The 25,384-nt window shown below is 42.4% G+C and overlaps 2 protein-coding genes across 8 annotated transcripts in view; one reads left to right on the top strand and one right to left on the bottom strand.

The window, feature by feature from the left end:
* DRAM2 (DNA damage regulated autophagy modulator 2) overlaps positions 1-14,484 on the bottom strand; it is a 22,707-nt gene extending 8,223 nt beyond the window's left edge. Inside the window, exons 1-2 of one of the 3 annotated variants that reach the window (XM_035122963.2) lie at positions 14,390-14,484; positions 5,169-5,326 (exon numbers count right to left, since the gene is read on the bottom strand). In XM_035122963.2, coding sequence (XP_034978854.1) covers positions 5,169-5,299 — 131 coding nt within the window. In that variant the 5' untranslated portion in view covers positions 5,300-5,326; positions 14,390-14,484. The other 2 variants (XM_035122962.2, XM_035122964.2) reach the window with 2 other exon arrangements.
* Positions 14,485-14,598: 114 nt separating this feature from the next.
* The window catches only part of CEPT1 (choline/ethanolamine phosphotransferase 1), a 28,091-nt gene continuing 17,305 nt past the window's right edge, over positions 14,599-25,384 (top strand). For 2 of the 5 annotated variants that reach the window (XM_035122756.2, XM_035122752.2), the window contains exons 1-3: positions 14,599-14,758; positions 16,662-17,071; positions 23,774-23,921. In XM_035122756.2, coding sequence (XP_034978647.1) covers positions 16,733-17,071; positions 23,774-23,921 — 487 coding nt within the window. In that variant the 5' untranslated portion in view covers positions 14,599-14,758; positions 16,662-16,732. The other 3 variants (XM_035122754.2, XM_035122753.2, XM_035122755.2) reach the window with 3 other exon arrangements.

Here is a 25,384-nt window from a genome sequence, read left to right on the forward strand (position 1 = left end):
TGCATGGCTAAAGTTTATTGATGTCTGACCAATTTTCTGACTCCAAGTCATTTAAGAATTTCAATACACGAATAATGGCAAAGTTCTAAAAGGCAAAGTGCAGTCTTATTAGGCTGCCTATATACTATCTCTATGTATTCATCCTTCATGGATCAATGCCTTGTCGTGGCGAAGGGGCTTGAATAACTCGGAGAAGCTATGAGCTATGCCATGCAGGGCCACCCAAGATGGACAGGTCATAGTGGAGAGTTTTGACTAAACGTGATCCACCTGGAGAAGGAACTGGCAAGCCACTCCAGTATCCCTGCCAAGAAAACTCCATGGACAAAGACAACAGGCATATAAAAGTTATGACGCTGGAAGATGAGCCCCTCAGGTCGGAAGGCGTCCAACATGCTACTGAGGAAGAGCGGAGGACAAGTACAAGTAGATTCAGAGCTGATGAAGCGACTGGGCCAAAGCCGAAAGGACGCTCAGTTGCGGATATGCCTGGAAGCGAAAGGAAAGTCCGATGCTGTAAAGAAAAATATTGCATAGGAACCTGGAATGTAAGAACCATGGATGGAGGTAAGCTGGATGTGGTCAAAAATGAGATGACAAGAATAAATATCGACATCCTGGGCATCAGTGAACTAAAATGGAAGGGAATGGGCGAATTCAGTTCGGGTGACTATCATATCTACTACTGTGGGCAAGAATCCTGTAGAAGAAATGGAGTGGCCCTCATAGTCAACAAAAGAGTGGCAAAAGCTGTAATGGGATGCAATCTCAAAAATGACAGAATGATCTCGATACGAATCCAAGGCAGACCTTTTAACATCACAGTAATCCAAGTTTATGCACCAACTACCGGTGCTGAAGAAAGTGAAATTGACCAATTCTATGAAGACCTACAACACCTTCTAGAAATGACACCAAAGAAGGATGTTCTTCTCATTACAGGGGATTGGAATGCTAAAGTAGGGAATCAAGAGATAAAAGGAATAACTGGCAAGTTTGGCCTTGGAGTTCAAAATGAAGCAGGGCAAAGGCTAATAGAGTTCTGTCAAGAGAACAAGCTGGTCATCACAAACACTCTCTTCCAACAACACAAGAGACGACTCTACACATGGATATCACCAAATGGGCAGCATCGAAATCAGATTGATTATATTCTCTGCAGCCAAAGATGGAGAAGTTCTATACAGTCAGCAAAAACAAGACCTGGAGCTGACTGTAACTCAGATCATCAGCTTCTTATAGCAAAATTCCAGCTTAAACTGAAGAAAGTAGGAAAAACCGCTGGGCCAGTAAGATACAATCTGAATCAAATCCCTTATGAATACACAGTGGAAGTGAGGAACAGGTTTAAGGATTTAGATTTGGTGGACAGAGTGCCTGAAGAACTATGGATGGAGGCTCGTAACATTATACAGGAGGCAGCAACGAAAACCATCCCAAGGAAAAGGAAATGCAAGAAAGCAAAATGGCTGTCCAACGAGGCCTTACAAATAGCGGAGGAGAGGAGGCAAGCAAAATGCAAGGGAGATAGGGAAAGATACAGGAAACTGAATGCAGATTTCCAAAAAGCAGCAAGGAGAGACAAGAGGGTCTTCTTAAATGAGCAATGCAAAGAAATAGAGGAAAACAATAGAATGGGGAAAACCAGAGATCTGTTCAAGAAAATTGGAGATATGAAAGGAACATTTCGTACAAAGATTACCATAATCAAGGACAAAAGTGGTAAGGACCTAACAGAAGCAGAAGACATCAAGAAGAGGTGGCAAGAATACACAGAGGAATTATACCAGAAAGATATGGAGGTCTCGTACACCCCAGGTAGTGTGGTTGCTGACCTTGAGCCAGACATCTTGGAGAGTGAAGTCAAATGGGCCTTAGAAAGCACTGCTAATAACAAGGCCAGTGGAAGTGATGATATTCCAGCTGAACTATTTAAAATTTTAAAAGATGATGCTGTTAAGGTGCTACACCCAATATGCCAGCAAGTTTGGAAAACTCAGCAATGGCCAGAGGATTGGAGAAGATCAGTCTACATCCCAATTCCAAAGAAGGGCAGTGCCAAAGAATGCTCCAACTACCGCACAATTGCGCTCATTTCACACGCTAGCAAGGTTATGCTCAAAATTCTACAAGGCAGGCTTAGGCAGTATGTGGACCGAGAACTCCCAGAAGTGCAAGCTGGATTTCGAAAGGGCAGAGGAACCAGAGACCAAATAGCAAACATGCGCTGGATTATGGAGAAAGCTAGAGAGTTCCAGAAAAACGTCTACTTCTGCTTCATTGACTATGCAAAAGCCTTTGACTGTGTCAACCACAGCAAACTATGGCAAGTTCTTAAAGAAATGGGAGTGCCTGATCACCTCATCTGTCTCCTGAGAAATCTCTATGTGGGACAAGAAGCTACAGTTAGAACTGGATATGGAACAACTGATTGGTTCAAAATTGGGAAAGGAGTACGACAAGGTTGTATATTGTCTCCCTGCTTATTTAACTTATATGCAGAATTCATCATGCGAAAGGCTGGACTAGATGAATCCCAAGCCGGAATTAAGATTGCCGGAAGAAATATCAACAACCTCAGATATGCAGATGACACAACCTTGATGGCAGAAAGCGAGGAGGAATTAAAGAACCTTTTAATGAGGGTGAAAGAGGAGAGCGCAAAATATGGTCTGCAGCTCAACATCAAAAAAACCAAGATCATGGCCACCGGTCCCATCACCTCCTGGCAAATAGAAGGGGAAGAAATGGAGGCAGTGAGAGATTTTACTTTCTTGGGCTCCTTGATCACTGCAGATGGTGACAGCAGTCACGAAATTAAAAGACGCCTGCTTCTTGGGAGAAAAGCAATGACAAACCTAGACAGCATCTTAAAAAGCAGAGACATCACCTTGCCGACAAAGGTCCGTATAGTTAAAGCTATGGTTTTCCCAGTAGTGATGTATGGAAGTGAGAGCTGGACCATAAAGAAGGCTGATCGCCGAAGAATTGATGCTTTTGAATTATGGTGCTGGAGGAGACTCTTGAGAGTCCCATGGACTGCAAGAAGATCAAACCTATCCATTCTGAAGGAAATCAGCCCTGAGTGCTCCCTGGAAGGACAGATCGTGAAGCTGAGGCTCCAATACTTTGGCCACCTCATGAGAAGAGAAGAATCCTTGGAAAAGACCCTGATGTTGGGAAAGATTGAGGGCACTAGGAGAAGGGGACGACAGAGGACAAGATGGTTGGACAGTGTTCTCGAAGCTACGAACATGAGTTTGACCAAACTGCGGGAGGCAGTGCAAGACAGGAGTGCCTGGCGTGCTATGGTCCATGGGGTCACGAAGAGTCGGACACGACTAAACGACTAAACAACAACAACAAATGTATTCATCCAGAAACATAGACCTTCACCCCCACCCACTTAAATTATCTGCTGAATATAAAGGGGTAAAGGGACTCCTGACTGTTAGGTCCAGTCGTGGATGACTCTGGGGTTGCGGCGCTCATCTCACTTTACTGGCCATGGGAGCTGGCGTTTGTCCGCAGACAGCTTCTGGGTCATGTTGCCAGCATGACTAAGCCGCTTCTGGCAAATCAGAGCAGCGCATGGAAACGCCGTTTACCTTCCCGCCGAGTGGTACCTATTTATCTACTTGCACTTTACGTACTTTCGAACTGCTAGGTTGGCAGGAGCAGGGACCGAGGAACGGGAACTCACCCCGTCGCGGGGATTCAAGCCGCCGAGCTTCTGATCGGCAAGCCCTGAATATATTTGCTAGTAATCCTTTCTCTTGCTTAAAGCATGCTGGATCTCTGATTCTTAACACTGCCCAGTGAATTACATAAGGCAGGAGCAGGAAACCTCAGGCTGGCAGGCCACATGTGGCGCCCTTGGAGCTCTCCCTAGGCCACAACACCTTGCTGGCCTTGCTTCACACCCCAACAATTTTTGCCAGACTAGAATGTGGCCATGTATTCTGATAACGCCTCTTGCTTTTCTACATGGAGATACAAAGGGGTCTGTGAGTATGTGCAGAAGTTCTGCCTAACACTAGCATGTGGTCCTTGAAAGGTTGCCCAAAAGAGGATGCAGCCCCAGAACTGAAAAAAGGTTCCCTGACATCAGGCATGACAAGGGCTAGAGATGGATAGGCCAGTTAGTGAGAGCATGGTGCTGATAACACTAAGGTTGCAGGTTCGATCCCTATATGGGACAGCTGCATATTCCTGAATTGCAGGAGGTTGGACTAAATGATCCTCTGGGTCTCTTTCAACTCTGCAATTCTATGACGAAGGTTGAGAGGTAGTGACTTTGCAACACTCCCCCCCCCCAACAGTTTTCTTGTAAAAATGTATATTTATTCAATGGCATTTAAAACTATATATTTAATTTAAAAAGTAAGAAGCTCTTATGGATGTTTGGTTACAAGCGATATATGCATCATAGGAAAGAGATCTAACTGACCTGCTCTAGGACCTGTAGCTGGCATGTTAATGGGGAAAATGGATAACTCGGATGCAGGTTTCTCCCTGCCTCTTGGTTTCCAGTGATCACAGCAGATACACCCACATTGCCTGGGAATTGCCAAATAGGAATCTGTATATTAGTCAAAATGTGTATGCAGTTTATTACAGCTGCAGATTCTTACAGTCTCCTATAGTTAAAACATGGCTGCAGGCAAGTTATAACCTATAACCATTTATTGATTTTGCCATACCCATCTGTAAGGAATTGGGAAGTGTATGAACTTTACCTTCCAGCAAAAGCTGAGGGGAGAGCAACAAGTTTTTCAGCATTGCTAGATAGAAATGAAAGGACTTTAAATTGGTATGCATATGACTTTTTAAAAATTAGGAGTCCCTCCCAAAGGGGGGGGTGCTTTCCTATGCAGTGATATTTTGGTATACAGTGGTACCTCTGGTTACAAACTTAATTCATTCTGGAGGTCTATTCTTATGCTGAAACCGTTCTTACCCTGAGGCGTGCTTTCACTAATGGGGCCTCCTGCTGTGCGCGTGCCTCTGGCGCACGATTTCCGTTCACATCCTGGGGCAAAGTTCGCAACCAGGAGCAGCTACTTCCAGGTTAGCGGAGCTCGTAACCTGAAGTGTTTGTAACCAGAAGTGTTCGTAACCAGAGGTACCACTGTATGTAACAATGCAATAGTAAAAGTCTTACTGACCTGATGTAGGGCACCAAAGGGTCAACATGATGTAAGACGACTGCAGTAATGTATGAAAACACAAAGGAAGCAGATGTCCAAATAACGAGGGCAGAAGGCAAGATGCTCAGACCTTGCTGAAACCACCACATCTCAAAATCATCTTCCAAGTCCAAACACTGTGAAGAATGAAGAGATACCATTAACTATGTTTTCTCTTCCCCTTCCTTTTCGTATGCAGTCTTCTTTGTGTTTCGAAACACACCCAGGCAAACAATTTTACTGACTCAAGACTTTTCTCCCGAGAGATTAGATTGTTTCACTTTTCATGCCTGCACTGCAATACCAACACAAACCAGGAAACAGAAAGTTATTGCAATACAGAAGCTGAATGGAAAACAGAAAGCAGAAATGTATTTTGGATATGTGCAACACTAAAAAAAATATTTTAGAACAAGGAGATGGGGGGCAGGGGAAAGAAAGAATCTAATAAACAGTGTCAAATCTTCCTGGTTTTCTTGGCTGTTTCATCTCTTGGCAGAAATATAAAAATGATCACTGTTTTACCAATTATGTGTAATATCGTAAAAGCGTAAAAGAGATGGATGGCACAACAGTAATTCCACATATATTGAAAAATAATCTTCTAATACACAATGGAAACATATGAAAACCTGCATAACTGTTAAAGAGGATTAAAAAAACCAAGTACCATGACTAAAGACTAAATAAACACATTAGAAAAGAGCAATTATTGTTTTCAAGAGAGGAGCAGGCTGATACTACTTGGAATAACCCGGGTCAATCTCCTCCTAAAGTTGGAGAAAAAATATGGGCATTGTAAAAGTGAGGTCTTTTTTAATCTAACTGAGGGCATAACTTCATGTTTACACATTAACAACAGCAATCCCAGCCTTAGATATTGGTTTGTCCAGCTAATGCTGCTCAGATTTTTGCTTAAAAATGGACAACACAGTGTAGGGGAGCATCAGTGGGCTTGAAAAGAATGCAGCTCTTCCTTTCTACACTCCATTATTTGGTAATGTGCTGGAACCCCACAGTATGCCAACATCTTCATGGCAGATTTAGAACAACGTTTCCTTAACTCCTACCCACTCAAACCTCTCCTGTACCTGCGATACATTGACGATATTTTTATTATCTGGACACATGGACAACAGACCCTGGAAACCTTCCACCAGACATTCAATGACTTTCACCCCACCATCAACCTAACAATGAACCAATCTATGCAAGAAATACATTTTTTGGACACTACTATAAAAATACAGGATGGACATATAGACACCACCTTATACAGAAAACCAACTGACCGACAAACATATCTACATGCTTCTAGCTACCATCCCAAACATACCAAACAATCCATCGTATACAGCCAGGCCTTACGTTACAACCGCATCTGTTCCAACTCTACAGACAGAGAATCTCACCTAAGAGATCTACAGCAAACCTTTTTAGAACTAAAATATCCACCTGATGAAGCTAAACAACAGATCAACAGAGCCAGACAGATACCTAGAGAGAACCTGCTGCAAGACAGACCCAAAAAAGAAAATAACAGAACACCACTAGTCATCACATACAGCTCCCAAGTTAAAACAGTACAACGCATCATCAGAGATCTACAGCCTCTCCTGGACAATGACAGCTCCCTTTCTCAAGCTCTGGGAGGAAGACCTTTCATTGCCTACAGACAGCCACCCAATCTTAAACAACTCCTCACCCACAATAATACAACCACCAGACTTAACATGGACACTGGTACCAGAGCCTGCAATAAACCCAGATGCCAACTTTGCTGCCACATACACCCAGACAACACCATTACTGGCCCCAACAACATCCAACATACCATCTCAGGACTATTTAATTGCTCATCCTCTAACATTGTGTATGCCATCAAATGCCAACAGTGCCCTTCAGCTCTCTATATTGGACAAACAGGTCAAACCCTACGCCAAAGGATAAATGGACATAAATCTGACATCAGGAACCAGAAGACAGAAAAACCAGTAGGAGAACACTTCAATCTCCCAGGACATTCTATACAAGATCTCAAAGTAGCTGTCTTACTACAAAAGAATTTCAGAAATAGACTGGAAAGAGAAGTTGCTGAATTGCAACTTATCACCAAGCTCAAAACCATGGAGGGACCTGGTTTGAACAGAGATATCGGATTCTTATCTCATTATACATGATAAGCGATCTTCAGCCATCTCAATCCTTGCTTTTTCATGCAAAACCATTTGCAGTCGTTTCCGGTCATCAACAGCTATCAGTCAGTCAATCACCCATTTCCACCACCCTTCTGAGTGATCCCCCCTCCCCCTCCCCACCCCTCCCCACCCCTTCTCTACATAAGTGCCTGGAAACTTCCATTTCACTGTATCTGAAGAAGTGTGCATGCACACGAAAGCTCATACCAAAATAAAAACTTAGTTGGTCTTTAAGGTGCTACTGAAGGAATTTTTTTTATTTTACTTCGATCCAGACCAACACGGCTACCTACCTGTAACCAGAACTATGGAAGGCACCACATTGAGCCGCATGAAATGGAAGTCCATCAACCTCACCAAGAAACTTGCCCAGGTACAAACTGACATCCTCTTTCTGTCTAAATGCAAAAACCTGGACATTGTACCTAAGGGTCTTAGAATTAAGAACCCTCTTCAATCAACTTATCCCACAGAATATGCTAGAAAACTATGCCACACTTTATCTAAGAAACTGCTGAAACATCTTATCGGCGTTCTGTATTCCAAACAGAAGTTAATAAAGGAGGAACTATCTGCACTGGACAACTCCATCAGGAATCACCCAGCCTGGCAGAAGTTCCACAAGGAAAAACAAACCATTTACCACTCTCAACTGGAGTTACTGAAGAACCAGAAAAATAAAAAACTCTGCAACCTTTCCAACCTACAGGCCACCAATCAAAACAAGATCAACAACATTGTCAATCTTTCACAGCAAACACTCAGCCCAGCTGAGGAATCCGTCCTTTCACGGGGCCTATCATTCTGCCCTGCCAAATCCCAACACATGATTCAGTTCTGCGGGGACCTGGAAGCATTTTTCCGCCGTTTACGCCTGAAGGAGTATTTTCATCACACACAAGAACAAGACAAAGTAGAACAAACTACATCCCCACAACACAACACCTCTCAACTTACTGGGGAACAACCATCACCCTCCAAACGCATCAATGAACAGAACATTGACCACCAACTACCACCGAAAAGAAGTTACACAAAAAGGGACTCCACATGGACCCCTCCTGATGGACGCAATACCACACTAGATCTGTACATTGAATGCTTCCGCCACAGAATCCAAACAGATGAGACCAGAAAACACCATCGCTTACAACAAAATCTAAACCATGCTGAAAGGAGAGCCATAGAAAATCTCAGGAACAACCCAGACATTATAATTAAAGAGGCAGACAAGGGTGGAGCTGTCGTCATCATGAACAAAACTGATTACATCCAGGAGGCCCACAGACAACTTTCCAATACTGCCTTTTACATGAAATTGGACTCAGACCCCACACAAGCATACAAAAAAGAACTGAACAAGATTATTAAGGAGCTACCCCTACACATCCAAGAACAGATCCTCACAAACACACCAGCGGAACCTCGGCCAGGAACTTTCTATCTTCTACCCAAAATACACAAACCAGGAAACCCAGGACGCCCCATCATCTCAGGTATTGGCACCATTACAGTGGGTGTTTCTGGCTATATGGACTCTGTTCTTAAACCATATGCTATCAGTGCTCCCAGCTACGTACGTGACACCACAGATTTTCTGAGGAAAATACAATATTTGAACAATCTTCCTAACAATACTATACTAGCCACTATGGATGTGGAATCTCTATATACCAACATCCCACACAATGATGGTTTACAAGCCATAAGGAACACCATTTCAGATAAAACCACAGCGGACTTTGCTACCAAACTCTGCCACTTTGTCCTTACCCACAACCACTTCAAATTTGGTGATGACCTGTTCCTCCAGATCAGCGGCACAGCCATGGGCACCCGCATGGCCCCACAGTATGCCAACATCTTCATGGCAGATTTAGAACAACGTTTCCTTAACTCCTACCCACTCAAACCTCTCCTGTACCTGCGATACATTGACGATATTTTTATTATCTGGACACATGGACAACAGACCCTGGAAACCTTCCACCAGACATTCAATGACTTTCACCCCACCATCAACCTAACAATGAACCAATCTATGCAAGAAATACATTTTTTGGACACTACTATAAAAATACAGGATGGACATATAGACACCACCTTATACAGAAAACCAACTGACCGACAAACATATCTACATGCTTCTAGCTACCATCCCAAACATACCAAACAATCCATCGTATACAGCCAGGCCTTACGTTACAACCGCATCTGTTCCAACTCTACAGACAGAGAATCTCACCTAAGAGATCTACAGCAAACCTTTTTAGAACTAAAATATCCACCTGATGAAGTTAAACAACAGATCAACAGAGCCAGACAGATACCTAGAGAGAACCTGCTGCAAGACAGACCCCAAAAAGAAAATAACAGAACACCACTAGTCATCACATACAGCTCCCAAGTTAAAACAGTACAACGCATCATCAGAGATCTACAGCCTCTCCTGGACAATGACAGCTCCCTTTCTCAAGCTCTGGGAGGAAGACCTTTCATTGCCTACAGACAGCCACCCAATCTTAAACAACTCCTCACCCACAATAATACAACCACCAGACTTAACATGGACACTGGTACCAGAGCCTGCAATAAACCCAGATGCCAACTTTGCTGCCACATACACCCAGACAACACCATTACTGGCCCCAACAACATCCAACATACCATCTCAGGACTATTTAATTGCTCATCCTCTAACATTGTGTATGCCATCAAATGCCAACAGTGCCCTTCAGCTCTCTATATTGGACAAACAGGTCAAACCCTACGCCAAAGGATAAATGGACATAAATCTGACATCAGGAACCAGAAGACAGAAAAACCAGTAGGAGAACACTTCAATCTCCCAGGACATTCTATACAAGATCTCAAAGTAGCTGTCTTACTACAAAAGAATTTCAGAAATAGACTGGAAAGAGAAGTTGCTGAATTGCAACTTATCACCAAGCTCAAAACCATGGAGGGACCTGGTTTGAACAGAGATATCGGATTCTTATCTCATTATACATGATAAGCGATCTTCAGCCATCTCAATCCTTGCTTTTTCATGCAAAACCATTTGCAGTCGTTTCCGGTCATCAACAGCTATCAGTCAGTCAATCACCCATTTCCACCACCCTTCTGAGTGATCCCCCCTCCCCCTCCCCACCCCTCCCCACCCCTTCTCTACATAAGTGCCTGGAAACTTCCATTTCACTGTATCTGAAGAAGTGTGCATGCACACGAAAGCTCATACCAAAATAAAAACTTAGTTGGTCTTTAAGGTGCTACTGAAGGAATTTTTTTTATTTTACTTCGATCCAGACCAACACGGCTACCTACCTGTAACTAGTTTTACCCTTAATATTCTTCTGAATCTGTTCCAAACTCTAAAAAATATTTTGTAAGAATATTAATTTTAATATTACCAGCATGCTGTTTTTATCAAAGATAAGAATTTAAACAGGGAATCCGATCCATTCCTGTCTGAAGCCTTTCCACTGCTTTGTATTTTTGGGAGTACACTATGGTTGAATAGCACTGCAAATTGATGGTAGGGAACAAATGGGACTATTTAACATTTCTTAAGCATTAACAGTGTGTGGGGCACTATATGAGCCTCTGACTATCCTCAGATAGTGAGACTTCTGCACAAAGGCTAAGTAATTCTTTTAGATGAGAAAAGCATATATTATTGGATTCTTCATATCCTGCAGCAGCAGATGTCCCACAGAAAAACAGTTATCACATTCAGCACCAGAGACAGAGAACATTCAGAAGACCTGTAACATGGTTGTGCTTTCCTGGATTTCAAACCATAGATTGTAGGTTAAAAGGTAAAAGTAAAGGGACCCCTGACCATTAGGTCCAGTCGCAGACGACTCGGGTTGCGGTGCTCATCTCGCTTTATTGGCCGAGGGCGCCGGCGTACAGCTTCCGGGTCATGTGGCCAGCATGACTAAGCCGCTTCTGGCGAACCAGAGCAACACACGGAAACGCCGTTTACCTTCCCGCTGAAGCGGTACCTATTTATCTACTTGCACTTTGACGTGCTTTCGAATTGTTAGGTTGGCAGGAGCAGGGACCGAGCAACGGGAGCTCACCCCGTTGTGGGGATTCGAACCACCAACCTTCTGATTGGCAAGCCCTAGGCTATTGTAGGTAGGTGTGTTCAACTTCCAAATTCATACAAGTACATGTAAATGTGGTACATGGCATTGTGGGCAGAATTCAGTTTGCTGAGATTTTCACCTTTCATTTAAAAAAGTGTTTCCTTCCCTTGTGGTTGTAAAAATAGGACACAAAGTATGTGAGCGATACATGATGAGTCTCAGGTGGGTGGTGGAGTATTTCTGGGGGGTGGGGGTGGGGAGTGTTTCAATGCCTTGCATGGATCTTTACACCTCTCCATAAGAGGTTGAAGCAGACTACATTCTAATCTGAATAAATTATATAGATTACAGAATTAAAGAGTTTAACACAGCTGCAGAATTACTCTAATTGTGAACATGGAAATCTTCTCAGTGGCTATTCCAGCGGGTCACCAGTTACATAACTTTTAAAAATTAGTACTTGAATTTGTTTGTTTTCCCCTTCCCTTTCCACTCCTTTTCCTTTACTATCATGTCTACCGTAAACATTTGTTAATAACTGTGCATCACTTTAAAGTGTTAGCAGTTGTATAAATTATAAAGTAGTAACGGAAACAATTAGAACTTGGCTTAGCTCTTATCCTATCCCATTTGCTTTTCATATTAGCACTCTACTTTGTCAGGGCCACTGACCCCAGGTTATTATCATCACTATTATCATCAGTTGGAACTGTCAAATGCAACTACAATTTCTACCATTGTGTGGTGAAAGGTTTATTCTAGCTGGAATGCTTGATCATTACACTTGATATGCTGAAGCCACAGGAGTACTGTGCATGTTGTTTTTAGCTCACAAAGTCCAACTAGAAATTAATCAGGGACCATAGTGCAACTCTTTGGCTGTAGTGGGTACTACTAAGCTACTTCCCCATGCACCCAGTTATATGTAGGATGTAGCTTAAATCAACTATGCCACAGAGGGCCAACCAGGATCAGATTCTCAATGTCTATGATAAAACTCCCAATTCTGTTGGGTACAGGAAAGTTTAGGTTGTAGGACAGTTGAGTTATTGGAAATAGAGACAGGATTTTATTATTTTAAACTGTTTATAAAGTTTCAATATTGTAAGGCTTCTGGGGCTCCACTTTGGGCATAAATGTGATAAAATAAATATTTTATTTTCCCTGAAATAAGAATGGCACACACAACATAGTGTGGAACTGCAGGTGTTAATGCAGATTTCAAGATACGGGAGATACATTCTGATGAATGTGGATGTGTCCGACTCTATGAAAAAGGAAAATTAGGAGTTTCTGAAACTACTGTGGTTGCAGATAAAAAATACTGATGAGCTCTGGCAGTAGGTCACATGCCATTCATGAGAAAGGGTTGCAACATTTGGGACCTTTTCGTTTAGAGAAAGGCAAGTAAGAGGTGGCATGGTAGAGAGAGAAAACTTTACTTCCTCTCTCGTAACACTGGAATTTGAAGCTGAAAGTTGGAAGATTCAGGGCAAAATAAAAGAAGTACTGTACTTATTCATTTGGCACATAGTTAAACTATGGAATTCACTCCCACAAGAGGCAGTGATGGCTGCCAACTTGGATGGCTTTTTAAAAAAAAGATTGGACAAATTAATGGGGAATAAGGCTATCAATGGCTACCAACCACAATGCCTATGCTCTGCCTCCATGGTCAGAACAGTATCCTTCTGGATACCAGTTGCTGCAAACTACAGGAGGGGAGAGTGCTCTTAAGTTCAAGGCTTGCTTTTGGGTTTCCCACAGGCATATGGTTGGTCACTGTGAGAGAAAAGTTCTTTAGTTACTTCCCATTTTTCTTTCTTGTTGGAATTGTCTGCATTTGCACCTTCAATATTTCACTTTTAAGATTCTCTTCTCTTTGAGTATTTTGGATTCTCTTCTCTTTGAGTATTTCAGACTATGAGATCTCACCTGCATCTTTTAAGTTACAATGGATAAAAATTAAACTCCTTTTCAACATTAAAAGCTGCAGTATTTAAGCTGTATATCTATAGTAGGAAATTCGGTTTCTGAAAGTTCCATGGCTCCCAGATTTTAATTTAAACTGATGTTGCGATTATTTTACTCTTCCTCCTCATCACAATGTTGACCAAGCCAGCTACGGTATTTCATTGGTTCAAAACAAGAAAAAATGCTACAAGAAAAAAAGATTTGTGGCTTTCTAGTCAATAAAGACAGCTTCAAGCTGGACACGACCGCAGAACATAGCACAGAACTAATGCCCTACCCTCTAAGAGTGCAAAGAAGGATTCTTCCAAGCACAGTCATTCGATTACAAAGCAGAGCCCAACTAATTTAGGAGACACAAAAAAAGCCTTCATTGGGGCAAACAAAGGCATAGTCATAACGCTAATTTCGTCTTCTCAAATGCGGAAAGTCATCCCTCAAATGGGAACGTCTCAACGTTTGCATTTTTTAAAAAAAGCTACCAGAAAGTTACCATGCCTGATTCTCGGGCAAAAGGGGGGAAAACCCTGAAAAATAAAGACTCTTACCAGCCACCAGCTCTCTTTCGTCTGAGGAAGGGGACAACTGCAGTTGCTATTCTCCCTCCACTTTCCCGACTCGTGTGCCTTTAACAGCTACCAGAAGTTCAACTGGGGGGGGGGATATTCTGCGTATGGGGCTGTGTTTAATGGGGAAACTAAATCCGTTGAACGTCTGCCTGTCATGCGGCTGTTAAAGCCACAGCCCCTCCGTCTCTCGGGGCTGGGAGAAGGTGCCCCTTGGCACGCACGAGTTGTCTTCATGCGACGCTCCTGAGGAGGAAGGCGAGAGGCAGGCGCGCTCCCTTTCGTCGCCCGCGGCACCTGATGTGACCCCGTCCCCCTCATGCCAAAGTCCACACTTTGATATTCGACCCTCCAGGGAGGTGTTAATTTACCGTCTCGCTCTCTCCCGCGGCCTCCTCATCTCACTGCTCCGGCCGCCTCCTCTCTGAGGGAGCTCGTGGGCGGCGCGGGGGGTGGGGAGCAGTGAAAGGGCGGACGCGGGAGGAGGAAGCAGGTCAGGGGCGGGCGCGCGCGCGCGCGGCGCTCCATCCTCCCTCAGCCAACCCCTGCCTTCCCTTCCAGGCGCGCCCCTGGAGCCAGGCAGGCAGCCTCCCGCCGGCCCGCGCGCGCTCCCGCCGGCTCCCCGTTAGGAGCCTCTGCCCACTCGCGTGCCTGTCCTAAGCAACCACCAATCCGGCCTTGTTTACGGCAGCCGCAAAAGGGACGTAAAAGTGCCGCCTGGGCGAAGAGGCTGGTTTGAGGTAAATGCCGGGTGTTTTTCGGCGCGCTTCAGGGCGATGGTCTCTGTCGGACGGGGGGCGGTGTTGGTGGTGGGAACTCGGCCTTCGACAGCGCCGGGTCTCCTCCGGGCCCAGCGGAGGGTTGGCTGACGTGAGTTCTCCCCCCCCCTCAGCCACCGGGGTCCTTCGGCGAGACGGACCGCGAGGGTCTCTTCTCGCTCGCCCGCCCTCCCGCCGAGCCTGCGGGGCATCTGCGTAGGAGATGGTGGGCGGGTGGCTTGCGCTAAGCGGACCCCGGAGGTTGCCCTTGCCGTTGGCTCCTCTCCCCGGCCGCCGCGCCTGGGAAGGTGCGTGGCTCTCGGTGCCAGAGAGAGAGGGGTGGGCTGCCGCAGTTCGTGTCATGTCAGCCAGTCCTTGGAGCCGTGTAATCGGAGCGGGCGCCACTGCTGGGACAAGTCAAAACAGCCACCCTCCGCGCTCCGAGACACAAACACACACGCAGGCATGCCACAGTTTGCGTCAGGTACAGGCGTGGCAGTCTCAGGACAAGGCTGCACCTAGTGTCTCGAGACCGCAGGAGGGTCAGCCTTGCATGGAGTCCAGAGCATTGGCCCATCTAGCCCAGGTAGCGGCCCTTCAAGGTCTCAGACATAGGTCTTTGAATCAGCCTCACTGCCTGCTTCCCTTCAGCCGCAGACTGAACCGAGCACCTTGCACATTTTAATGCTATGCCATCCCTGTTCTCTTTACAGGAGGCTTACATGCAAAGTATGTGCCTTGACAGTGAAAGTGCAGTGCTTTCACTTCCCTACGGGCAGGTGTGGGGTTTCCTCACCCCCCCCCCTAATCCTTGGAGTAATTTCTATAGCCTGGTGACCAGAGAGGAGACCAGAGAGGACTGGATCTTGGCACTGTGCTTTTTCTTTAGTTTGTGACTGTTGATACTGTATTGACTCAGTGCTTCTGACCTGCTTATTTAACTGAAGTGAATTATTAGCAAGGGTCTGGCAAGCTTCTGTTGTTCTTTTCAGGCATAAACAATTTCTGGAACTTGAGTCTAGGCAACCTGAGGGGGGGGGGAGTTCAAGAAAAAAAATGCTTTCATTTTGTATCATCCATAAGGCTTGAATAACATTTCTTCAGTTTTATCTCTTTATCTTCTATTTATTTTGTTGAAGTCTGTAAAAGTTTTCTTCTTTCCTGCACTTCTTGTCACTCTTTGCAAAACTACTTCTCATAATGCACCAGATGGATGCTATCTGCTTGTATCAATAGCAAGGAACTAATAAAAAGGTGTTCTTTGAAGTACAAACTTAAGTTTCAGTTAGAGAAATTGGCCTGTCCAAATACCCCCAATCAAAAAGAGACTATTTATTAAACTTGCTCCTTGTATTTACCCTCAGATAGTTCTAGTCCTTGTCCTATGTCCCTGAATATGTCCAGATTCTCCTAAAGTAACTTATAGTTGTGACTAATGGCTGCTAAATGCCATGTTGGTAGCCACAAACTAATAGCAAGTCTTGGCTGATCTGTTTTCTCTATCCAGAGCCAACAGCATAGCCTGGGACAGACACTGTAGCCATGCTCACATGTCATTGTAAATTGTAAGCCATGGATTACCATGCATGAACTGATTGCACATGCCTTGCTCGTCCCTGCTAGTGCTGGGAAGAAACTAACCATGACTCCTGCTGTCTTGAATGCATTAAAATAAAGAGATCAGCAACAGCTGCAACTTCAATTTCTGGTTCCTGTCTAATAGTAGTGGGGGGCACTTATTCTGTCACGTGAATCTCTGAGCACTGTTTGTTTTGTTTGTGAGTAGGCTTGGGCCTTCAAATATCTCATGTTTTGCTATGAAACGCTTGAGACATTCCTGACAGCTTTCCACCTGTTACATTAATCTAAATACTTTATGTTCCAGATAGACTAGGATCTTGAGATACTTTACAACGGTTAAAATCTGTCAAATACAACATCAAAGCTAATAAATCCATGAGTGGGAATCGATCCGTGAAGAAACGATGTGGGGAATTGCAGTTGGAATCCCCTGTGCGCTCTGGTCACATCGCTTCAGCAGGATGTACATTAAGCAAGCTGCTTCAGTTGCCTACTCCACCTTTGACAAAGCATCAGCTAAAACGTTTAGAAGAACACAAGTATCAAAGTTCTGGACGGTCCCTGCTTGAACCACTAATGCAAGGTTACTGGGAATGGTTAGTTAGAAGAGTACCAGCTTGGATTGCCCCTAATCTGATTACAATAGTTGGACTGATAATTAACATCTGCACAACCATAATATTAGTGTGTTACTGTCCGACAGCTACAGAACAGGTAAGCTAAATATCTCTTAATGTTTCTTTGAGGAGGGGATTTTACTCCTGTTGAATGGCTCAGTATTATGTTTTACTTTGGTGTTCTGTTAACAGACATATCTGGAGTTTTATGTATGTAATTTTTGCTCTTAAAGGATCTAAATTATGTTTCTAAAATTCCCAATAAGACGGTACTTGCACAATCCTTAATTATTTTAAAATAAGATACATTGTTTATTTTCGCAAAGGTTTTCATAATATCATGAGCACTATGCAATACTGATGTGTGACAGAATGTGAGAATGATAGAAAGCAGTGGAGTTCATAAAATTTGTAACAAGGGCAGAGATATCAAACATAAACATGAAAAATATAAAGAATATCAAAATGCCACTCTCCCAAGGTCTGATACTACCTGGCTCTTGTCATCCAGTGAGATCTGGAGATTAAAAATGTTTTAAAATATATGTGGGGGGAAGCAAAATTTGAGCTGTTTATTGTTGGAATTCAGCTATCAAATATTGGGGGATTCTGCACGCATCACACCATTGCAATAGATATCTTTTCCTTAATCCAAGAAGCTTTCTGTAGTACATGATCTCAACTTTCCTTCCATCTGTACTGCTATGAAATATATATGTAATAAGCTCTAAGTGACTCAGCACCCTACTAATGAAACTTGCTTATGCTGAGATACTTGTTTTTCTGCCTTTACTTATGTAGTGTTTAGCAGCTGCTTAGCAGGATTCCTGCTTGAAAACTTATACGTGAAAGGGATTACTACTGATCTGTAAATTATTGTGCTTGGCCAGGCTCCTATATAGATAAAGTGAAGATTATACAAATTTTTGAATAAATAAAATATACCAATAGCTTGCTAAAAATAGAAACTTAAGGTTTGAAAGCATCATCAAGTATTACCTAATTAATCTCTCTTCTTCTAAGAAAGGAACAGGTTTCACCTTAAGTTTCCTGACGGATGCCTGTGCATAATGGGGATTCCACAACTTCTCAAGTAGTTAGTTCAGTGACTGTTCCAAATATTACCTTCCTGTTTTTTGACTAATCGGTAGGTAAATAATCCCCCCCTTCCTTTCCTTCCTGAATCTTTGTTCTTTCCTAGGATAACCATACTTTCTTCTTTTTACTCTTCTGGCAGTTGATCATTTTTATAGCTCTTCACTGGATCTTTTCCAATTTTTGCATATCATACATTAGCTTGAGTATCCGGAATTGAACATGGTACTCCAAATGAGGCCTTATATTCAGCCTGTGAGCCTAATCTTGCCCACCAAACCTCCCCATTTGGCCTGCCAGACCATTTTGGCCAAGGCATGCCCAGCTGCCTTGACTTCATATACAGTGCTACCTCCGGTTACAAACTTAATTCGTTCCGGCGGTCCATTCTTAACATGAAACCATTCTTAACCTGAGGCGCGCTTTTACTAATGGGGCGTCCCACTGTGCCTACAGTGTGCAACTTCCGCTCACATCCCGGGGCAAAGTTTAAGAGGTTTTCTGCTCTGGTCCAGTAAAATGCTTGCGCTGCGCAGACCAGAAACAGTTCTCTTTGCAGAGCATTAAGCACAGCGGCTGGATTCTTGTTGTGGTAGCAAAAGCCTTGTAGCTTTGCCAGTAACGACCCATGGAAGCCCAACTTTCGAAGACAGCTTTATTGCAGAAAAATAACAGAAACACCTCCAGAGCTTTCAGACATGACTGCTCCACACCCACCAGGCAAACAAAACAAACGCTCTCTATATACTGAGCATCTTAACAACTTAAATCACATGACCTTGCTAATTTGCCAGCGTCTTAGGTTTAAAGTCCTAACAAAGTTCGCTTCTGGGAGCACCTACTTCCAGGTTAGCGGAGCTCATTACATGAAGCGTTCGCAAGGAGGACGGTACATAACCAGAGGTATTACTGTATAGTGTCAGGTGTGGGGAGGTAAAAAGGTGGTGGGGTTGGGCCAAAGGTAGCTTTTGAAGCACCACTGTTAGTTGGTTGTCAGGACTTCACAGCACAACCTCAGCAGTTTTGCAAGCCTCTTTGCAATCCTCAGCACTGCTAGGAAATCCCAATGATCAGCTGGTCACCAGCACTTTGAAGAGCTCTGTGCAGTGCATTAAAGTCCCCAAAATCAGCTGATTGTCAGGGCTTCAAATCCCCGTATCACTTGACATCATTGTAATATCAGGTGCTTGAGAGGTGGACAGCCCCACCCCTGTGTCAAATTTGGCCCATGAGTTAGAAGAGATAAGGCTCTGGCCCATTATCTGGATGCAGTTTCCCACCCCTGTAGTAGTAGTAGTAGTAGTTGTTGTTGTTGTTGTTCATTACATGTATTACTTACCCTTCATGAGCATGTCCCAGTGTGGGTTACAACAATTTAAAATTCAGTATTATAACTGTTAAAATTGATTACAATCAAAGGCATATAGTGGGCCCTGAAAATATCCATTTCAGGTATCAAAGACCAGGGTAAAGAGGTGAGTCTTCAGCATTTGCTGGAAGCTATATAGTGAAAAAGCCAGTTTCACCTCTGTGAGGAGGGAATTTCTCAATACTGTAGAGAATGCTCTTTTCCAAGCTGCCGCCACCCTAAACTTCTAAGAGAGGTAGAACTACTAAGATGGTCCTTTCTGCTGATCTTCACATTTGCGGGGAGGGGGTGTCTGTAGAAAATGAGGCAGTCTTTAATATATTTGAATCTTAAGTCATTTAGGGCCTATACAGGGCCTATACAGAACAATATTATTGCCTATGGTAGGGGTGAGGAACCTCAGACCCAGAGTCAAAGAGAGGAATTCAATGTAGCACTAAGCAGATTGCTCCATCAGCACAAGCACTACTGTTTTCCTGATAGAATGAACTTCCCACATATGCTGTTCTGGGTTTTTTTTTCCAACCCTCCCCCAACACCAGTTTGTGGGGTCATGGGGGGGGGATAGGGGGCTTCTGCTTATGGGACTGTTTAGTGAAACTGAGCCTCTATGTGCAGCCCATGGGACTCTCCACAGACCACCCAGTCTTCCTAGGCCACACTTCTTAAAGGCTTTGCCCAACATGTGTTTTTCTCTGGTTGAAATGTGACCTTAAACTGTGATGACACCTCTTGCTTGCCTGGATGAAGGGATGACTTGCTTTGCATGGTTGAAAGGAAGAAAGTTAAGAGTCACTTTACTATGCCCACTTTTACTTCTGGACCCTTGTACAACTGGCATTTGCTCCCCTGAAATATTCCTCACGAGGTAATGCAGGTTCTCTATCTCTGGTTTACATAGTCTTTGAGGAATTGCTTCAATAATGAAAGTAACAATTTCAGCATCTCTTTTGATTTCAGGTCAGATTGTTGACTTGTGCTAATTTTGTTTCTGTTAGTTACCAAAAAATCTTTAGTAATCCTACTGCTTGTCTGGATCTTGTTTTCAAAACTCACACTTTCCTCTGTTACAGCTTCCTTCCCTTTGAATTTTTAATTTTTTTGCAACAAGTGTTGGCAATCCATCCTAATCTGTGTTTTTTTGTCTATTTGCTGTCCACTCCTTCATCCAGATAATTAATGAGGGCACAGAGCTGCACTGTGGCCTTTGCATAACTCCACTTAATACTTCTTTCTTTAATCTATCAATTAATCTATCCATCTACCTTTCAGTATTATTGAGTATTTCCAGTTGCTGCTCATCTAGACAAGAGCAAAATTAGGAATGCAAAGAGTCATAAGATTTTGGGGATCAGTACTTCTGGACCTGCACTGTACAAGTAAAAGATCCCATAGATTAAAGATCCCATGGATCTGACATTTTAGAAGAACCACTTTATTCATTACCACAGTTAAACTCAGCTATCAATAGAGGCATTTTCCTTCTGACAACAATCCAGTGTGAATGTTGTACTTTGTATCAGACGCTCAGAACACAATTGGGAGGGCCTTGAGACACATCCTTTATCTTGTAATTCTTGTTTCCCTAAATATTTAAGGTACTTCTTGGAAACCCCATATATGCTGAAGTTACTTAGTTACATCTGTCTTTGTTTATTTATTCCATATGCCTTCCGCATACTCATTTACATACCCATTTCACAAATATACATGTATGATTCAATGTCACCTTCTAAACAATGAGCAAGAAGGCTGCTTTACTATAAGTTATTCTCAAGTAGTACAAGTATGTAAGATAGTACTTTGCAAACATCCAGTTGAGTAGCAATCCTTGAGAAGTACAAGTTGACATATATTGAGTTACAGTTAAAATCCTGCCTCAGCTCTTTGAATAACTATCTGTATATACACCCTGAGACATGCACAGAGTTGTTTCTGTAAGACAGGGAAACAATGTTTACTTAGGCTTCTGATGATGTTTAAATAGAGGGCGAGGAGATAAATAGAGCAGAGAAATTATAGTTATAGGCGACATTCTAGGGGAAGTGTCATAGAAATATATAAAATGACTAGTGATAGTATTTATTACAAAATTGAGATTAATGGATACAGACTGAGGCATTCTTGCTCATCCAGGCATTAAAGATCTAGATCAGCATTTATTATATATTGCTGTAATGCAGAGCACTGTTTTGGTTTTCCTTTTGAGGGTGGGATTGATGGCTGGATCAGCATATTTTTTCTGTTATTGTCCTGACTGAGAAATTCCCCCTGAGAACAATTCTCTTGCATTTCAGTGCAATTATAATATTAATTTATGTAGTCTTACAATACAAATTAACATACAAATAAGAGAAAGGGACTATATTTCTACATGCTGGAATTGTAATCATTCTATGTTACTGTACACCATTGTAAACAATGCAAAAAGGTTTATATTAAAGATAATTCAGCATCCTTTTTGAGGTATCAGAATATGTTTTATTATTTTCCTTTTGCATAATATTTTTACTGCACTATACATGCTTATTTTTTGTGTAAAACAAAAAAAATGGCAAAAAAACAGAAAAAATATACACCAAAATCCAAATCACTCATATCTGTATAGCAAGATTTGTTGAAATTTTCTCCCCTTTACTGGATTTCTCTTAAATACATACAGTATTGGGAGTTAAACGTTAACTATTTCAAGAATGGGTGCCAGTTTGTTTCTAGGGTGGTATGCAATTATAAAATGCAGGAATCAAAAATTCCCAATTGACCATGGGGCCTTGGAAATTTCTATGCATTTTTGAAATGTATTGAAATAGTGATTTAGATTATTTGAGGCTTGGCCTAAATGAGCTCTGAAAATTTCCCCATTCCTTTGTGTATCTTAAGCATGGCCAGAGATTGCCTTTTTACATTCTTGGCAAGTAGGATGCAGAGGTGTTTCTAGTCCTGGTAAGAATCACCAATAGGAAAGCTAATGTAGTGCTCAAAACTGGAGAAGTAATTGTTTGAAGAAGTTATTTACTGAGGGCTTTATATAGTATTGACATTTAAAAAATCTAAGAAATTTGGGAAATAGCATAATCCTAGACATTGTAAATGTTTGGTAAAAATCTGTGCCATAGAATCTGTGCTAAGGGTAAATTTTGAAAGAAATTGTTTCTTTCCAGTATGTTACATAAACTGTAAAACTAAGACAATAACAGTGCATAGTTTGTTGTTGTTGTTGCTATTTTATTTATGTGTCACTTTATACTCAAAATAAAAAAATTCTTTCCAGTAGCACCTTAGAGACCAACTAAGTTTGTCATTGGTATGAGCTTTCGTGTGCGTGCACACTTTTTCTTCAAAGATATTGAGGTGATTTACATAGTAAACAAATATGAAAAACTTACAAGTGATCAAACATTTCCACAAACATGCCAAAGTACACATCTCCTGCTATAAAACTATTACAAGCCATCACAATAAAAATGCAAGCAGCTAAAAAACCACCCACTGAGAGTGAGTAAGAGACAGGTGTCAACACTCAAGTGTTTGGGTGTATAAAACAATGTCACAACCTGGTGCAGAAAATATTTTGGGGAAGTCTGTGGCTCAGTGATGGAGCTTTTATTTTGCATGCAAAAAGTTACAGGTTCAATATGTGGCTGGCAGAGACCCCTGTCTAGAAATAATGCAGACCTACTTCCAGTCAGTGTAGATAGTGCTGTGCTAGATGGACCAATGGTCTGACTAGGGATGAGGCAGTTTCTTATGTTCCTGTGTTATGCCTGGAGCCAGGTACGCTTTTCTGGGATGAATGTACCAGAGATCCATTACAGAATTAGAACTCGTTACAGGTAGGTAGCCGTGTTGGTCTGACGTAGTCGAAAAAAAAAATTCTTTCCAGTAGCACCTTAGAGACAAACGAAGTTTGTCATAGGTATGAGCTTTCGTGTGCATGCACACGAAAGCTCATATCTATGATCAACTTAGTTGGTCTCTAAGGTGCTACTGGGAGGAATTTTTTTATTTTTAGAATTAGAACTCGTTGGACTGTGAGACTTATTCTCACAGGTATCCTGCACAATACATGGGTATTTGGGAGTGGGCCCTACTGAGCAGAGTGAGACTAGCTTCATGTGTAGGATTAAACTGTAAGAGTACTTAAGGCAAGCCATGTCGTCACAGCTAGGTTTTCCACACTCCAGAAAAGTGGGAATATTTATAACCGTTTACAGATAGTTAAAACTGGGAATAAATTTGCAGCATGGGAGAACCATGCTGGGAGAACCATGTCTGATTTAAGACCCTGTAAGCCTTTTCTTTACAATAACTGCAGTCACATTCTTTCTCTTTTAGGCACCTGCTTGGGCATATATTGCATGTGCTTGTGGCCTTTTCATATACCAGTCTTTGGATGCTATAGATGGGAAGCAAGCAAGAAGAACCAATAGTAGTAGCCCTTTGGGAGAACTTTTTGACCATGGCTGTGATTCATTGTCCACAGGTATTAAGTCATATATTACTGAAATATAACGGTCTGTTAAGTGGTTTATACTTTGAAGGATACTGGGGATACTGAACTGCAAACAGAAAGAAAACTGTTGGCACTCTGGCAGAATGAAAATAATGTACTCTGATTGTATAATCCTGCGCCATCTTTCAAAGTTTGGCTAGTATGTTTAATACAGAATCAAAGTTTCACTAGGTAATTTTAATTTCATAGTAAATAGTTTAAATTCTTATTTTAAAATGACAGTAAATCTAAAGTATTAAAATATTTGAAATATGATTGGGCATTTAGATTTTTAATCTACCCCCTGTCCAGATTCTTTGAACAAAGAAGCAATAAAGTAGAGCTGAGTACCTTAAACTATAGTTAAAATAAGTGATGGTTTAATGTGAGCATGCAGCATGCTTGCACATGCCACTGAAATCACAGGCACTTCACCCCTGCACCTGCCATGTTGCTGGGAAGCAGACCATACATAGTCTGATTTAGTCTTTCATCCAAACCTGGACTCATGATTCTTCCCACCCCGCAAAAAAACCCCACAAACCATAAGTGGTTAGCATACCTTGGTTTTTCCATGTTTTTGGAGAGAAACAAACCACAAGCCTGGGTTTTAGGGTAATGCTATACCAGTCTATGGTTTGTTTCCTGGCTGGAGCTAGACAGGAGTAAAGCACTTAGAATGCTGCACATTCACATTAAACAATAGCTTACAGTATGTGATGGGCAAACTGATCTAAGTCTTTTAATTTCATTATTACTTCATTATTGTTGAAAAGCACCATGATTTTCCAGTTCCCCTGAAATTTCATTCATTTTCCAAACAAATCCTAGACATCAGAAGGGAGTTTATGAGAGATTTTAAGGTTGTTTAATAAGATGCCAGAAATTGTGTTAGCCCACATGCTACAACTAAGGGAAGCTCCTGAGCCTCAGGAACAAAGGCTTTGTGGAATCCCTAAACTTGTCCAACCAAACCTGAAGCCAACTGCACCTTAGGCCATGAGATGGACCTCCCTTAGTCTCAGCCCTGTGGAAAGGACTTACAGAGATTATATGTCAAAATCCTGCTTTGCTTTAACTTGGTCCAGTCCTGTTCACACATGCTCAGTGATTGCAAGTGCCTAAGACTCAGAAGCTTCACAAACTGTCCTGTAGGCTAGCTCAGGGACTGCACAATTCCTTGAAGCCCCCAAAGTAGCTTTAACAGGTTTTTTTTTATAAAAAAAAAATTATCTAAGATGTGACTAGTGTGAAAAATTTGGATGCAAAGTTCACACACACACACACACACACACACACACACACACACACACACACACACTGAAATGGTATGTGTAATTTTCTTACCTGTTGGACCATTTTGTCGAACTCACTGAACATCCAAATTTTGACATGAAAATTGAAATTGTGATGTTTTAGCACAGTTCTACTGCAAGTTGGATGTTAAACATAAA

The sequence above is a fragment of the Zootoca vivipara genome, chromosome 7 (genome assembly GCF_963506605.1).
Source record: "Zootoca vivipara chromosome 7, rZooViv1.1, whole genome shotgun sequence".
Classification (NCBI taxonomy): domain Eukaryota; kingdom Metazoa; phylum Chordata; class Lepidosauria; order Squamata; family Lacertidae; genus Zootoca; species Zootoca vivipara.